This window comes from Taurulus bubalis, assembly GCF_910589615.1.
Source record: "Taurulus bubalis genome assembly, chromosome: 8".
NCBI lineage: Eukaryota > Metazoa > Chordata > Actinopteri > Perciformes > Cottidae > Taurulus > Taurulus bubalis.
In genome coordinates, this window is record NC_136596.1 from 3,204,630 (window position 1) to 3,223,372 (window position 18,743).

The 18,743-nt window shown below is 43.5% G+C and overlaps 2 protein-coding genes across 2 annotated transcripts in view; both read right to left on the reverse strand.

Moving 5' to 3' along the window:
• Positions 1-436: 436 nt before the first annotated feature.
• LOC306740157 (post-GPI attachment to proteins factor 6-like) lies at positions 437-13,880 on the reverse strand (the record flags this gene model as incomplete). Its single annotated transcript, XM_079222263.1, has 4 exons — positions 437-574; positions 7,266-7,473; positions 8,321-8,510; positions 13,790-13,880. 4 exons carry the CDS (start codon positions 13,878-13,880, stop codon positions 437-439), a joined length of 627 nt encoding a protein of 208 aa, XP_079078389.1.
• A 3,761-nt stretch (positions 13,881-17,641) lies between these two features.
• Positions 17,642-18,743, reverse strand: part of mccc2 (methylcrotonyl-CoA carboxylase subunit 2) — an 18,947-nt gene continuing 17,845 nt past the window's right edge. The window contains exon 17 of the mRNA XM_079222045.1: positions 17,642-18,052. Coding sequence (XP_079078171.1) covers positions 17,935-18,052 — 118 coding nt within the window. The 3' untranslated portion in view covers positions 17,642-17,934. The remainder of the gene's footprint in view (positions 18,053-18,743) is intronic.

Here is an 18,743-nt window from a genome sequence, read left to right on the forward strand (position 1 = left end):
GACTGGTGCTTTCATTTTTTTATAAGAATGAAAACCCCAAAAGTACAAACAGACATCAAAGACTGGAAATACGACTTTACGAAACTTTGCACGTAAATATGCTGCATATGGAATATCCAAAGAACAAACATTTACCCTGCAAATGTTAGAGAATAACTCAAAAAGTTCTGACCTTTTTATTCACCACCAGCAAACAGAGCGTAAACTTATAGAACATTAATATTCCTCTGCTCACAACACGTTTAGATGACTTTTGAGAGAAGAGGAAGTTAATAAAGATGCTCAGGCCATACGCACACACTTGGAAATTGCATTTTTTTTTATATTTAAATGAAAAGTGCAAGATAAGCTCACAGAGAGGAAGAAATAAAGTGTGTTTTCCTTTTCAGATTGCCCACGATTAGAGACTTCATCCTGACATTTCAGTCTGGGAGACTTACTTATAGAGAGCCGATCTATTATGGACGGGGATCATCTGGTCGATGAAGAATCCGGGGTACAGCACGGAAATCCCAATCAGCCTCTGGACGATGAGCTGGGGTTGGAACAGATACTGGCATTCCTCCGACAGACCCTGCAGAGACGACACAGCGGTTAGCGGTTAACAGTTAGCGGTCAGCGGTTAGCGGTTAACGGTTAACAGTTAGCGGTGAGCGGTTAACGGTTAACAGTTAGCGGTTAGCGGTTAACAGTTAGCGGTTAACGATTAGCGGTTAACAGTTAGCGGTAAACAGTTAGCGGTAAACAGTTAGCGGTTAACAGTTAGCGGTTAACGATTAGCGGTTAACGGTTAGCGGTTAACAGTTAGCGGTAAACGATTAGCGGTTAACGGTTAGCGGCTAGCAGTTAACGGTTAGCGGTTAACGGTTGGCGAAGTGTGTGTGTGTGTGTGTGTGTGTGTGTGTGTGTGTGTGTGTGTGTGTGTGTGTGTGTCTCTCTCTCTCTCTCTCTCTGTATGTGTATGTCTTTACGTGTCTCTCTGGATGTGTATGTCTCTATGTGTCTGCATGTTTGTGTGTGTGTATCTGTGTGTGTGTGTGTGTCTCTATGTGTGTGTGCGTGTGTGTCTCTATGTATGTGTATGTCTCTATGTGTCTGCGTGTTTGTGTGTGTGTGTCTCTATGTGTCTGCATGTTTGTGTGTGTGTGTGTGTCTCTATGTGTGTGTATGTCTTAATGTGTCTGCGTGTTTGTCTGTGTGTGTGTCTCTATGTATGTGCATGTCTCTATGTGTCTGCATGTTTGTGTGTGTGTGTCTCTATGTGTCTGCATGTTTGTGTGTGTGTGTGTGTGTGTGTGTGTGTGTGTGTGTGTGTGTCTCTATGTGTGTGTGCGTGTGTGTCTCTATGTATGTGTATGTCTCTATGTGTCTGCGTGTTTGTGTGTGTGTGTCTCTATGTGTCTGCATGTTTGTGTGTGTGTGTGTGTCTCTATGTGTGTGTATGTTTGTGTGCGTGTGTCTCTATGTGTCTGCATGTTTGTGTGTGTGTGTGTCTCTATGTGTCTGCATGTTTGTGTGTGTGTGTCTCTATGTGTCTGCATGTTTGTGTGCGTGTGTGTCTCTATGTATGTGTATGTCTTAATGTGTCTGCGTGTTTGTCTGTGTGTGTGTCTCTATGTATGTGTATGTCTCTATGTGTCTGCATGTTTGTGTGTGTGTGTCTCTATGTGTCTGCATGTTTGTGTGTGTGTGTGTCTCTCTCTCTCTGTATGTGTATGTCTCTAAGTGTCTGCGTGTTTGTCTGTGTGTGTGTGTCTCTCTGTATGTGTATGTCTCTATGTTTCTGCGTGTGTGTGTATGTCTCTATGTTTCTGCGTGTGTGTGTATGTCTCTATGTGTCTGCGTGTTTCTGTGTGTGTGTGTGTCTCTATGTGTCCGCGTGTGTGTGTGTGTCTCTCTGTATGTGTATGTCTCTATGTGTTTGCGTCTGCATGTGTGTCTGCGTCTGCGTGTGTGTCACCCGTGTGCGTGTGTGTGTCTCTATGTGTGTGTGTGTGTGTGTGTGTGTGTGTGTGTGTGTGTGTGTGTGTGTGTGTGTGTGTGTGTGTATGAAGCCTCCTGGATTGATATAACTCGCTCCACTCGCTTCCTTCCGGACCTCAATGCTCTTGACGTGAGGCGAGTGGCGTCCGTTTCTGTCTCAAACTTCTTCAGCGGACCATGTGGGAGCCATCGGGCCCCGGAGTGGAGAGGACAGGTGTGAATGCCAAACGAGGCCCTTCGTTCCTGTCAGCGATCACTGACCCCGCCCGCTCCGGCCGCAATTACTGCGACATGTCATTAGTCCGGGAGCTGCCGGGGTGACCCTTTGATTTATTGCAGCCTGTCAGCTGGACCTGCACACGCGTCCGGTGAGGGGGGGCTGTGCTCTAATTAAGGCTGGACCATGAGGAGGGGCTTTAAAGGGGCTATGTTGCTACACTGTGTTCAATATCCCAAAAATATAGCAGCGTTTGTTTATTTCCTTTCGAGAAGATGTTTACGAGACAGTTGAGACGTAATATGTTGCCTCTTACCTTCAGTGTTATTTATCAGTCCAGATGTTTATCATCTCTGATAAAATGGGACTATGTAGCACTCAAAGCAAAGCAAAAGAATACATTTGGCGACGTCTCTTTCCAGAAAGCACGAGCGTTGTTGCTCACGACGATCCACAGATCTCGTGGTGAGATGTTTCATGTCGGGAACTATTTTCTTTCCATCGTTAGTTCCCTGCATGGAGCTGATATTTGACTGAAGGAGGATATCTCTAAAACTATAGGCAACTCACACCAAAATGAACACACACATACACACACACATACACACACACACACACACACATGCACACACACACAGACACACACACACATATGCTCACACACATACACATACACACAAACACACACACACACATACACACACACACACACACACATATGCTCACACACATACACATACACACAAACACACACACATGCACACACACACAGATACACGCAGACATATAGACATACACATACACGCAGACACACACACACGCAGACACACACACACGCAGACACACACACACAAACAGACATACACACACATATGCACACACACTCGCACACACGCACACAAACACATGCACACACACACATGCACACACGCACACATGCACACACACACATGCACACACTCATATGCACAAACAGACACGCACACACACAGACACACGCACACACACACATATGCACACACGCACACACAGACACGCACACACACACAAACACACACACAGACACGCACAGTCACACACACACACAGTCACACACATGCATAAACAGACACACACACAAACACACACGCACAAACAGACACACACGCACAAACACACATGCATAAACAAACACACACACACACACACACACACACACATACCAAAACAAATCAAAAAGCTCGACAGCTGAAAGGAGCTCTGTTGTTGTTATTTAAGGGCGGACTGTCCCTTTAAGCCCTGCAGCGTCGCCTCACTGAAACGGGACGATTGCATTACTGCTTCAGTCCCAACGACCCACTGAGGCCGCGGACCCTTAGGGAGCCCTCTGGGGTCTGTGTCGAGCTCCCACTTTATTAGGTACACCTGAACAATCTAATGCAATGGCGCTGCAGTAAGTGCAACATTTACAAGCTTATGTGCAGCTTTATTAAACTCCGTGGTCGTTTTAAAGGCTGCAGTCTGCTTGTTGTTGCATTATATTGAGTGCCCGGTGTGTTGAACGCCATTATAACGAGACAGAGAGGAAAACCTTTCATTATCATTTTAAGGCTCACGTAGGAAGGATTTATTGCAGCAACAATATATCAGACGGGTAGATCCCATCAGCAAAGAGAACGCTGTGCGTTTGATAAAGAATTCACAAAACATGTTAACATTTGAATTAGTAACTGATGTGTGAGAAACTAAATAAAGACACTTAATTGCAGCTTTTACAGACAGTTTTTTCCTGTATTTACAGACTGGGACTGAGCGCCCCGGCCTCCTGGCCAACATCCAGCATTTAATAGTAAGCTTATACATCATGTGAAAGATTGATTTTAATGAGCGTCATAAAACGGTGAGATCTTTTTAAGCAATGAGGAAAGAAACCCCTTCAGAATTGTAATGATTACATGAGAGTACGTCTGTTTTCCACCACCCTTACTTTTACTGTTATACTTCTGTTGATACGGCGCCAACGATTATGGATGCATTGGGAAACAAAAGGCACCAGTGTTGCTTTTTGTCTTCTTAAAGGCGCAGTGTGTAACTTCTGGCCACATGCTCCGTAGCTGCTACCGCTACCACCATACTAACTAAACTCATACAATTATACTTTTTTTTTTAAACAGCGGGGCAAGAATATGCGAAATTCGACCAAACTGCTGAAACGCTAGTGACTCACTATCGCCTCTCGAGGTAGAAGTGGTATTACAAGACGGGACGGGCGGAGGCTAGCTGGTTAGCATGCTAATTTCAGTAGCTACTCTTTGACACAACATCAACTCTTCCATCTTTTTATATTTTGTTGATAATGTTGACTTTTTTTAATGTTATTTCTGGCCCATATGAAGAAAATGCGTCAAATAGATAAATATGTTTAATGATTATTAATTCCAAGGAGGTATAGAAGTCAAATAATTGTCTGAAAATATATTGAGTTAAATATATATATATATTATAATAATGCCTTTAATTTATATAGCGCTTTTCATAATACTCAAAGTCACTTTACACAATATTTTTTAAATATCCAAAAAACATGCAATAAAAAAATAAAATAATAGAACAAATAAAATAAATAAAAACAATAAGAACATAGAACACACAGATCAAATATATGATCAAACACACCAAATCTTGACTCCAATCTTTAGAAGGCAGATTTCAGCGAGTCAAAGAACAATAATTATAGATAATGTAAATGATGCATCTGACAGAACATAAAGTTTTGGATGGTTTCTTTGTTCTTCGTTGCTAAGCCCTACCCTCTGTGTGCAGGATTGCTCACGTTGGGTATTTGACAGATATAGTTATAAATGCAGCGTGCATCCTCTGCTCTGTGTTCCTCTCTCAACTGATAGCATCGCATCTTGGTTGTCTAAAAAAAAAAAAAGTGCTTCAGAAAGCAGAATGCAGAAAAGATGTTTTGTGTCATTGGTCACATTCGAGCCACGGCGGCTCAATTCTCCCCCAAAGAAAACCAATTCTTCTTGCACATGCGAGGTCGACAGTCGCTTTTGATGGTATTTTTGATTGGTGTGTGTTCCAGGGGCACTTGTGCCAGCCAGGGAAAACCACAAAGGAAGCACAACTGCACGCCGAGCCAGAGACAAATGAATTGCCTGAAAATGGAAATCAGCAGGTGTTTTTATGTGGCCAAATAGAAGAACATGATGAGATGAAGGGGGGAAGAAGCCTCTCTAAGCTCTGCAGAACACGCACAGAATACTAATCACAACCATCACTTGCATCTTTTTTTATTAGGATCTTTTCTATCTTGCAGGGGAGGTAAGTAACCGTGAAGGAAATATTTTTAGATGAAGATCCCATTTAAGTTGAACACTTTCCACATTAATAAGCTTTGGGGTTTTTTTAACAGTGACTGGAGCTTTTCATGTTCTGCTCCAAACAGCTGATCCTCCGCGTTAGCACTGGGTTAGCTAGCTGTAGCTACGGGAAATAATGCGCTGTAATTCGCAGAAATCCAACAAAATCAATGTATATGTCCACGTAATCATGAATGAGAAAGTATGAGAACAAAAACGTTCATTTTTTTCTGTACGTACCCTGTGTGAAATGAGATTAATTTCCATATTTAAGTAAGGTAACTTGTTTTAACACAACCTTTCCCCGACCTTGACCCTTAAACCTAACTGGTTTGTTTCCTGAACCACATGAGTTGTTTCCTGTGAAGATGGAAGTTCATTTTGAAATGACTGAATGCAACGAGCACACATTGACACCTGCTGGTGGACTTTTGTAGGAAAACGCACAAAAAATTACTTTTTTGTGAGATATCCCACACACAGTATTATGGGATACTTGTGTCTTTCGGTTCACCACTTTGGTCCAGACCGACAAATCTCACGTCCAATTATTGGACGATTGCCGTAAAATTGTGTACTGAATTGTAGTCTTTTCCTCTAGCACCTCCATGAGATCGACATTTTTGGTAAATCATGAACGTCTCAACAGCTATGAGATGGATTGATATGAAATGTGCTACAGACATTCACGGTGCCTGAAGGATAACTCCTACCGGCTGGGGTGATCCCCTGACTTGTATAATATAAATATAAATATCTCATCTAGATTCTAGAAGATAGATTGGCGTAAAATGGACTTTTGAGGTTGATATTTGTGGTTTTGACAGAACAGATTGTCATGAAATGTGGTTTAGACCTTTGACCAATATCAGGCCAAAGTCATTAATAGCCATTCAATAGTTTGAATAACAAACTGAAACGCTTTGTGTTTCATGTTAATCAATGGTTACCATTGGTTTGTTAGCATTGACATTATGAGCATGTTAGCATGCTTGTGTTCACATTGAGCTCAACCCATCACCGTGTCAATGAATAGTCTCACAGAGCTGGGAGCATGACTGGAGGGAGGCCAGGCAGAAAGCTCCCAGTCCAAAAAGCCAAGTGGAAATGGCTTAAACTTGCATTTTTTTTAATGACCACAACGGGGCGACTCCTCTGGTTGTATAGAAGTCTATATAAATGACTACTTCTCTTGATGTATTCCCTCAGTAAACATTGTAAACATGAGTTTATGTCTCAATCTCTAGTTTCAAGTCTTCTTCAATACAGCATGATGTTCATTTAGTAAATTATGGTCATTTAGAGTCAAACAGACCATAAAGCAGGGGACGCTTTAGGGGCGGAGCTTCCTTTAACCATTTCACAGTGTGTTTTCAGTTCATGAAAGTTCATTTCAATAATTTGGTCGCCTAAAAACGTCCCACTTTAGCGTTTGGTTTGACCTCTCATGTCACGTCTGGTTGCAAAAACAAAATGCAATGTCAACGAACAATGCAAACTTGACGCTTCAAAACCAAAAGTCCACAAACCAATGGGCGACGTCACGGAGACGATGTGTGTTTTATATTCATGCATCTGGTGGACAATTGAAGCACCTTCTGTTAGATGCAGTGCAGAAACAACAGATTGACCAATGCCAGCAGCAACAACATTGCCTGAATCCCACCTCAGAGAGATTGCCACGATGTTTACTGGCGACAGATGTTCAGCCTCACCTTCACGGAGATCTTGCCTTCATCCTTGGGCAGATGTGCGGCGAGGAACCAGTCTCCGGGGAGCGGGCTGGTCACGTTGAACGCTCCCGTGGTGCGGTTCGGAAGCGTCCAGGTGAGAGTCACAGCAAAGGATCCTGGGACGGCCGTGTCCCGAGGGAAGCCGGTGTACAGGGGGTTGATCACTGGAGGAGCCCCGGACCTGAAGTACCTGTTGACCACCAACACAGAAATGCGATCGCTGCTTGGCCTTGTTTCATCATTTTGGTGAAAGGTGTGACAGATGTATTTACCATTTGATTCATATATTTCACTGCTTTTGTGAACCTAAAACCTTTGGTAAACCAATTTCCATCACCAAAACCTATATACCACCTGAGTAAAGTTAGGTTTTCACAAGCGATATGAATAATTTCCAAAAATCGAGATTCCCTTTTTCAGCTTCAGTGTCATATTGTAACGTTTTTCTCTTTACACTTTTGCCTTTTGACAATGTTGCCTCATTATATAGAGAGCTGAGATTGTTCTGCAATTCATGCTGTAACACATGGGTATGTATCTCATATGCAAGTGGCTTAAAAAGGTGAATTTAAGAAATTATGTCAAATCGACTGAAAATGATCTCAGTGGTCCAAGCAGTCCCCTGCATGTGCGAGGCTGCCGGTTCGACACTGGGGCGACTGTGGCTCAGTGGTTAGCGTGCCTGTCCTTCAATCAGAGGGTTGGTGGTTCGAGCCCTGGCCCTGCTTGTCCCTGTCGTTGTGTCCTTGAGCAAGACACTTAACCCCTAATTGCTCCCTGTTGCGGTGTTTAGAGCAAGCATACAAGTTGCTTTGGATAAAAGCGTCAGCTAAAAAAATGTCATGTGTTGAGCCAGCTGCTAGAACCCTTTTCCCCGCCCAAAGGCAAAGTGTATAAGATGCTTATTGTTATCTATTTATACCCTCGAGAAGGACTTCAACTTCTAAGTGCTGCAATCCGACAAGGGAAAAGGCTTTAAACTAAACACAAGCAACTAAAAACAGAGCAGCATGCCGGGGACGGAGTCGAGTCCTTACACGGTCACGTTGCGGTTCGGGCAGCTGTCTCCAAATGTGCCGCCTTGCTCCTTGAAGGTGATGAGGTTCCATACGGCCATCATGGTGTCGTCAGGCACATTGAAGTGGAACAGCTCCACGCTGGCGAAGGAGTTGAAAGCGTTCAGCTTACGAGGCGTGCGGGTGAAGTATTCGGTCACAAAAAGGCAATCTGTGGGGAGCAGAACCAGAGGAGAGTCTCTCTGAATGTGTGCAGCGGATAAACGTCAGGAACACAGCAGATATCCTCATGGAAAGAAACAGAAATGGAAGTCTTTTTATTTGATCGACGGGGTTAAGAGTGTTAGGGCTTTGAGTTCGCCACGTGTTACAACGTCAAAGCGGATGTGTTTTTGTCAACCGTCTTGGTTTTAGTGTGTTTGCTAATTTGCACGACACCAAAAAAGTTCAGAGGAGTCCGATGCCGTGAGATGAAGAGTCACGGGATCGTCAATGTAATTAGGATTCATCCTCTGGGAACCTTTTTCATTAGGCTAACGCGTCTCCTTGTCTCCTCGTCTCCGTGAGCGGAGGAGGCGAGGACGAAAGGCAACTGGGCATTTTTAAAGTGGCGGCAATGAAATATGACGCGTGGCAAAGCTGCGTCAGCTGTCCGTTGTTTTGTTGCTCTCCATCTTCCCCGTACTCTCAGGGATTGGACGATCCTCCACATTGGGGGAGAGGGAAGGGATTCTGGGGTTCACGAGAGGACAGAGGGAGCGAGGAAGCGAGGAAGCGAGGAAGCATAGGTTTGTATGATGAAAGGCACCACATTGATTGTCTTTACCAGATTGTGTGCCGATCCATTTCGTCAATGTTGAGAAGTGAAAACTTTAATGCACTGGTGGCGCGAGACAAGATTAGAATTCACCCTCCTGGGGACTATTTGTTATTATACAAATAAAAAGGAACAACACTGTTCCTAAAAAGCCGGGTAGTATTCATTCAAACGCAGCAGGTGGCTACATTCAGTACACCTCCAGTGGCTAGCGTAGCAAAAAGGTGCTCACGCTAGTTAATGCTATGCTAACGTACTTATTTTAAGGCCAACTGCGATGCTGTTTTTTCCGAAACCTCGAAAACCGGTGTTGTTTATCGTACAAAAATGTCACAGCAACCCACCGAGCAGCTGATCCTTCGCTAAGTCCCGCCCCCAGAGCGACCGTGGAGCCCACACTGTCACTAACTGCACTCGCTGAAGGAATATCACCTAATATTTGGAAAGATTGTCCAGAGAGAAGCAGACTGAAGGGTCTATTATACGTTTGTCAAAATGATTCACCGGGGGAAAAGGTTAAAAAGATAAAGATCAAAGCTAAAGCACCCCGTCACCATGGAGATCGAGATGGAAGACGATGAGATTAAGGAACAGCACCGTTCCTGTGAAGCCGGGTCGTCTTCAGTCACTGTTACGACCATTATATTACATGTGTTTACATTCAGTATACATTCTGTGGCTAGCGTAGCAAAGAGGTGCTATGCTAACGTACTCCGCTAACATTAGCGCCGCAGGTTTTTACGTGGAAACGTAAGGTTTTAGAAACGTACGTCTGCTTCCAACCTCTCCGGGTAACGAGTATCACCATCACACAACGTTTGACCGCGACCGGCTCCAGACTGCTCCGATTGGCCGGGGCGGTCCAGAGGTTTCCGCTCGACCCAAAGTCGCTAAAAAAAGGCTCAACCCCAAAACATTTCCCAGTGCCATCTTTCTCTCTCTCTCTCTCTCTCCGTCTGAAGTCTCACAGCAACGAGCTTCTCCTTGAACTCGGCACGCCGCATAGCGCTAGTTCATCCAAATTTTTCGATCGCAGACGTTAAGTCCTTTCAAAGCAGCCGAGGGAGGTGCATGTATCGCGTCCCCTGCATAATGTCAAATCCTTGGATTACATCCCGCATGTAAAAAGCAATGGAGGAGTCGGTTAATTGCTCCACCGGAACATGCTGCATCTCTCAGATTAGTGTTATCGTAAATATAAATATAAGGAGATAAGAAAGCGCCGGCGTTCCTTCAGAACAATGTGAAGGCTCGACGGTTCACCGGAGGAGAACGCGCTCCCCTTTGTGTTTATGCGCTTCCAACCATCTGCACGCGGAGAACCCGCGGCGAAGTCGTTCGCCGTTTTTGGGGGGGTAATTTATCTCACCTGCAATTTGCACGCACACACACACACACGCAGACACACACACACGGTAGAATCTCGTAAAGACAGTTTTCGAGGATGCAATGAGAAGCCTGTGTGCCTCTGAAACAGCAGGAGCCCAATCCGCCTAAGAGTCAGCGAGCTGCACTGACGCTGTCGTTGGCTTTCTTCTTTTATTCTTTTTTTTGGTTTCCTGGATGATGACACGCTGGCCTCAGAGAAACCACGCGGGCCGCCGCCGCCGGGCCGCAGTGACCGGCCGCTGAGGCGGTGGATGCAGAAAAGGGAAAAGCTTTTTCTTGAATGTGCAGTGTGTTCTAATCAGGAGGAAACAGAGCACTGCAAGCCGAGTGCCACGTCGCCCCATTACTGGAGAGAGGAGGCCAATATCTCCAAAACTAAGCAGCTCACACAAAAAGAGGACTTTTTTTAACCTTTTTTTATTTTGGGCCTAACTGTCCCTTTAAGGGGAGTAGGAACGAAGGAAATGTAATTCCTAGTCCATAAAATTTTGTTTCTTTTTCACACGTTTGTCCAATATTTGGTTGTTTCTACAGTTTATCAGCAGAGAGAAAGTATTTCAGCGAAGGGAAAAATAATTCTTCGATTGCACCGCTGACGACTAAAAAAGACGAGGAGACGTTGCTTTGCATCATAAGTGGTCTACATATTCTTTTTTTTTTTTACATATGTTTTATCTTTGCATCATAAGTGGTCTACATACTCTTTTTTTACATATGTTTTATCTTTGCATCATAAGTGGTCTACATATTCTTTTTTTTTTTTTTTACACATGTTTTATTGATTTTCACAGTTTTTATCCCACTAGGGAAGAGGCTTCACACGTCTGAGGACAATTGCAGATTGAAATTGAAAACCTCGTTCCCGACCCCACACCACTGTAGGGTTACAGGCTATGGAATGTATACATTTGGGTAAATTCAGGTACATTCAGGTGACGGAGCTGCTGCTATGGGACGGATAGGGGATCCACATTAGCTTTTGTGTAGAGGTTCTTGTAAGGAGTCGTAGTCTAGAAAAGGTCTCCATACTTTACCAAAGGTTTGGGAGGAAGCTCTGAGAGTGTATTTCATTTGTTCAAGTGTCAAGAAATGCATGACATCTTTGACCCAGTGGGAGAACGATGCTTCCACCTCTGAAGGATCAAACGTTGAGCAAGTAGTGTTGTTATATTCATATTTTGTTGTATCAAAAATGTAGCTATTTCAACAAAAACCCAGTCACATGCAGCTCTTCCTTTTCTTGTTGTTTTACGACGATGCACCGTATATTTTGGGGGTCACTGTCACGACATGTTTCACATCACAAATACACATCTGTTTCTGTCATGTGTCGTGTGCACACACAGCTACACTCCATTGACAGGGAGAAGAAGAAAAGAGACACACACACGTCAACATCAGCCTCTCCGTTGCTGCGACACGACCCAGATGCCAAAAGTCATTAATACAAAAATGAAATAATAAACGTGCGTGACTATTTTTAAACCCTTCACATATATGGGAAAACTCTGCAACCACACTGAATGTGCAAAGGGGACTGGGGGGGGGGGGGGGGGGGGGGTGAACACACCGACATTATATTTAAAAAAGCAGCAGCTTGTTTGTTTGCAGCTAAATGAAGACGTTTAAAGATAAAAGGCGTTCTTAGCACGGCTCTGACTTCAGTAATCTCAGTAATCTGCAGCGAGCGCCTCCCAACCACTGTTTCCCTCCGTTAGGGGCTTAATACATAATCCTGCTTTTTGTCATCTCTACTGGAGGTGTAGCCTTGAATGCGTATGCGTGTATGTCGGGGTGTTTTGGGGGGAAATTCCTCCTTTATTAGGATGTTCTTGTAGGGCTTTAAAATCTTTAAAAAAAAGAAAGCAACAAGAGAACGATGAATGAAACGTGGTTCAAACGAGGCCCTCGTCGTCTCCCACGCTTCAGTCCAGTGGTTCTCAAATGGTGGTGCGTGGACCCCTAAGGGTACGTGAAGGCCCTCCAGGGGGTACGAGAGATTTGTAAAAAAACATCTTTTAAATTAGCATCCATTCAAAAATCTTTTCAAAATAGTTATTTAATACGTATTCAATCAAATATAAGTGTAAGTTAATGAACTGAATTTTTTATATTCTATATTAAATCAGACACTGATGGCACAGCGCTGTGTGGAACATCTTTTTTTAACCAAAAATGCTGGAAATATTTCAATATTTCAGTATTTCACTGGGGTTCTCAACCTTTTCATCACTGAAAAAGGGTTCGAACCCCAGAGAAGAGGATCATTGTCTCAGGGACACCATCACTGAGACAATGATCCTCTGATACCGACACAGGACGAAGAAGAAGAAGAAGAAGAAGAACAAGAAGAAGAAGAAGAAGAAGAAGAAGAAGAAGAAGAAGAAGGGTTAAGGAGGACAGTGGTCTTACTGACTTCAACCAAAGGATTTACATAAATAAAATAATAAAAACCAAACAGATGGAGAGCAGCAACAAGTCTGCAGACAGATGTGTAAGGTGACCGCCGAGGACAGCGTGTGCTGCAGGTATGGATGCATTGTTCTTGTGTGTGTGTGTGTGTGTGTGTGTGTGTGTGTGTGTGTGTGTGTGTGTGTGTGTGTGTGTGTGTGTGTGTGTGTGTGTGTGTCTCGGCAGAGGGACACGAGAACCCCACTCTGAACGTATGTCGACATGCAGCGAGAAGAAAATATGGGAAGCAAAAAAAAAAGGAAACTTCAATGTTGCCACATCATCATTATTATTATTATTATTATTATTATTATTTTCCAATTAGGCAAAAATAAAGGTGCAACTTCAACACATGCTTTACGTCAAAACACCTATTTTTATTCTATTTTATTCTATTTTATTGTATTTTTTTGACGCCAACGTGTCTCAACTTGTCTTTTGCCCTTTTTCCTTCAACAAAAGAACAAATCCAAATGAAAGCACCGGGAGAGAGAAACGCGTCCAGCACTGCTGGGTTTTCTCCCGTCTGATTTATGTTATTATTATTATGTATTTCGCGGGAGCATCTGTCCAGTGTGTGTCTCGTGCCTTAATGAGCAGCGATCGTAGCCGTCCGTTCATGAACATAATAACACGGATAAAACGCAGAGAAGCCGCGGGAGCTGTCCGCTCCGTCGGTGGTGCTGAAACGCGTCCGCTGCTCTGCGAGAGGCTTTCAGCACCACCGACGAACGGGACAGCTCCTCGCGAAGCAAAGCGCACACGGAACCGTAGAAGAAGAAGAAGAAGAAGAAGAAGAAAAAGAAGAAGGGGAATCGAACCCGCGCACTCACCTCCGAGCAGCGCGCCCCACAGAGCGGGGTAGAGCAGCACGAGCAGCCGGGCAGGGCTGCATCCCGAGCCCGCGCGCTGCGGCCGCCGCATCGTTACAGCAGAGGAGTGTTTCCGTGGAGGGCTCCAAGCCCGCTGCAGGTCCTCCTGTCGCTGTGAGCTGGGCTACATTTTTTTTTTTTTTTTTTTTTCTGTGCCAGCGACCAGCTGTTTGTGCATGACGTAATTCATACGACGACGAGGGGAGTAGCTCCTCCCCTTTTTTAGCTTTTGATTTGACAACCTCAATATGTCGACTCATCTTATTGGACCTGCGGGGCTGTCAGTCTGAGGAGGAGGAGAGGACAGGAGGAGGAGAGGAGGAGGAGGAGTGGAGGAGGAGGAGGAGGAGGGGGGAGGAATAAGAAGAGGAGGAGGAGGAGGAAGAGTGGAGGAGGAGGAGGAGGAGGAATAAGAGGAGGAGGAGGAATAAGAAGAGGAGGAGGAGGAGGAGGAAGAGTGGAGGAGGAGGAGGAGGAGGAGGAATAAGAGGAGGAGGAGGAGGAGGAGGGGCGCAGTGGTGCAGACGTACATTGCACCACAAGGCTCGTCACTTTCGGCGTCCGGGGCCACCACACACACACACACACACACACACACACACGCACACGCACACGCACAGACACACACACACACACACGCACACACGGACACGGACAAACACACACAGACACACACGGACACATACACGCACACGCATGCATATCAGACACACACTCACGCACACACACACACACATCACACCACGAGACACACACACACACACACACACACACACACACACATCAGACACACACACATCGCACATCAGACACATGCAAACACAAACACACACATATCAGACACACACACACACACACACACACACACACACCAGACACACACACACACACACCAGACACACACACCCCTCCGGAGGGCGCTGCAGCCTCCTCACCCCTCGGGACGCCACACTGCTGGTGGTTTTGGGCTCTGACCCGATGATCAGCTGTTTGTTCTTCTTCTGCAGTTCAGTCGTTCCCTGCAGAACCTCCAACATGAACATCCTCAATCAGCTGCGGTCCTAACAGCTGCTTTCTTTGTGTCTCCACGACGTGATTCATGATTCCTGGACTCACGTCTTCAGAGGTCTGAGACCGTCTGTAAAACAGTGTGAGATGAAAGGGATTGTGTGTCTGCATTTGTGTTTTAGTTATTGTTTAACGACAGTTGGACGTCCAAAACAAGAGATATGCAACATATAAAACGTGAAATATTTCCTGGTTTGGGTTCAAAACAACGTTTCATCACATTCATTTTGTATTTTGTCACCTTCATCAAATATTCAAGTCCAGCTCCTGTCAGAGGAATGTGTTACATTTTGGGTTTTAGTAAGAAAAACAATTATAGGATAAATATTGGCAGATTTTGTAATAATATATTTATTTGTGTATCATACACAGCAGTGAGGAACCCCACATTAAAGCCCAGGTTAACTGAACTAAAGAGACCAATAATGACATGAGCAGAGCAGAGGGTGTTCAAATGATTCATTTATTTTATGAAGTTTCAATCTTTTTGAAAAACAATGCATCCTTTTTTTATTTGTCTCCTAAATCAATACACAAATAATGATCTCCTGGCTTTCCTTCTTAAGCGTCTCATCATGTTCAGCAGGTGACTGCAGACTCATTTGGTGGGAAACAAATAAATCACCAACGACGATGAAATCATCCTTTTCTCTCGCGGACGTGAAGACCGACAAACTCAAGCCGGGACTCAAACTCAAACTCTCAGCCGGGACTCGTGAGTATTTTTAGGCTTCGACATGAGTCATAACTGTCCGAGCCGATCCGTCAGAGGGAACGAGATCCTGGACCCGACAAATTAATCTTTAAAATGAGGCGAGAACAAATGGACTGGAATCCACAATTTCTCTTTTTCCTTTTCTTTGATGACCTCGAACCAAAAGTCACCTCACGAAAAACTTCGGCTTCATCTAGACGACGGAATAACCGGCTATGAATCTATCAACTATTTTAGGCCCTTTCCTTGAAAATGTCATCCCCAAACTAAAAAGGGTGTATCTCTGCAACCACTAGGAATATTTGAATAATGTTGGTGTTATGATAAAATGTACACATGTGAGATTTTGTTCAGATGTGTAAATATCAGTCTATATGTTACTGGTTAAGAGTAAATGAAGACGACACACAGAAACAAATGAAAAGGTTTCAGGTTCGCCTGTAAAAAAATCACTTTCAGGATGATTATTTCTTTGAAATGATGCAGCTGTAAGGTCCAACTCTAACCTAAATCATAGCTCAATATGTGAACATTCTCTAACCCAGATCATAACTCAATATGTGAACATTCACTAACCCAAATCATAACTCAGTATGTGAACATTCTCTAACCCAAATCATAGCTCAATATGTGAACATTCTCTAACCCAAATCATAGCACAAAATGTGAACATTCTCTAACCCAAATCATAGCTCAATATGTGAACATTCTCTAACCCAAATCATAGCTCAATATGTGAACATTCTCTAACCCAAATCATAGCTCAATATGTGAACATTCTCTAACCCAAATCATAGCTCAATATGTGAACATTCACTAACCCAAATCATAGCTCAATATGTGAACATTCTCTAACCCAAATCATAGCTCAATATGTGAACATTCTCTAACCCAAATCGTAGCTCAATATGTGAACATTCTCTAACCCAAATCATAGCTCAATATGTGAACATTCTAAGCTTGCCACCCAGCCAGTGATTATTCCTGCAGTTCAGGTCAGTCAGAGAGAAAAGGTCGGCTCATAAATACAGAGTGACGTCATCGATTAACATACATTTATTTTTCTCAATTAGACACACACACCTCTCACTTCAATGAAACGTTTAAAACCGGTTCATGCCAGTCGGTGAGGATCCATCACAGGGACAACAACCAGTTCTAAACAACTTGTTTTATTATCGTTTGAATATTAAAATCCACTTCTGCACCAAATGTTCGCCACTAGAATCCTACAGAGGAACAAGAAGAAACTCACTTGTTGCCAAAGTGAGCTCAGATGCTCTCTACAAATATGTGAGTGTACCAACTGTGTGCAGCGTGTTCAGTTTAAGAGATTTAGGGAGAGAGAGAGAGAGAGAGCAGCTGGTGAAGTGAAGCACTCTTCCTCCTCCTCCTCTTCCTCAGCTTCAGCTCACTGCATGCCGTCTATATCAGTGCTTTTCATCCTTTTTAGACCAACAACCCAAAAGGTTACAAAATGTCACATTGTAGCATAACACAGCATATCTAATTTTTATATATATATATATATATATATATATATATATATATATATATATATATATATATAAAAGAGTCATTATTGCGCTACCTGCTGGCATTAAGGAGTATTTAATTGCTCGGCCAGCCACTATATTGCAGCTCAGACGCTTAACAATGGAAAATTATTTGCAGCAACTAAATTATATTTTTTGGGACCGATTAAGTGAAATTAGAAATTTTCCCAGGGCACACCTGACTAAAATCACTGGTATATACAACGACACCATGACGCAATATTGTGTGTAATATATATATATATATATATAAAAATATATATGCACGATTAAAAAGAACATGGAGACTATAAGGCTGGTTTTTAAGACATACTAAACCCCGCCTCCTCCGGTGTGCATACATGTTGCAGCATTATTTAATATTTCCACTCACACATCTCTATTATCTGCTAGATGTGCGGCCAGTCAGATATTCATAAGCAGCTGAACAGCGCCCCCTTATGCAGATGGAGAAAAGACAGCAACTTTGCATGTTATATATTTTTTATAATTCATCATTTACATTATTTGATACAAAAGAAAAAGAATAAAAGAGGTGAAGGAGAGGAGAGTTTGAAGTTACACTAGAAACAGCGACAGTAAAAGGCACAATTTAGTGGAAATATCCCACAACAACCGCACACCATGTGATCACACCCCGCTGGTCAGGAGGTTCTGTGATCTCTTTCGCTTGCTGCTCTTGATCTGGTGACGCCACACAGTTGAAACTACAAAATCTATTTAATGAGAAAAGGACTAGTTGGAGCTCAGAAGCTCGTCGGAGGCCTTCACATCCTGAACACCCCGAACTGCGTCTTCTTCGTTGGTGCGTTCAGCGCCGCGCTGAGACTCAAGCCCAGAACCAGACGCGTGTCCGCGGGGTCGATGATGCCGTCATCCCAGAGCCTGTGAGAATAAAATAAAAATAAATCACTTTCATACAGAAGTCAAGGTGCTGTCCTCCTCTCTCTCATATCTGATGCTGCGTTCACAACAAAAGCGTTGCTGATTGTTCACGCGAGGAGATCACATGCAAAGTCAATGTAGAAAGCAGAACTAGAGGCTATTGCAAATGGTGGAAATGGCAACTGTTTTTAACGGAGATAAGCCACGCCCCCTTTCAGACATGAATGACGCCAATTAACCACAAAAAGTCGAGCGAGTAAAGCGACTATTTGCAACGCTTTTGTTGTGAACGTAGCATTACACTTTTAATGCAAAGAAACCTACAAACTAGCATAAGTAACTATATTTGTGACACATGCATTTCGTACTCATGGCTATAATTTTTCACTTCAATATGAATGAATGAATGAATATATACTTTATTAATCCCCGAGGGGAAATTTGGTGTCGACGTAGCAGCAATTTACAGACAAAAATAAGATATAAAAAAGGGATGAAAGATATATACAATAATTAAAATAATAAAAATAGCTGGGGTGAAAGAAAAAAACTGTATTAATTTAGGAATTAAATTAAATCTAAACAGTAAAAGTGCAAAAATGCAAAGTATGTGACATAAAAGTCGGGTTACCAGCCGCTCCTACCTCCGGTCAGTGTCCCCACTGTAGCAAACTAGGAGCAGCTGCTGCTA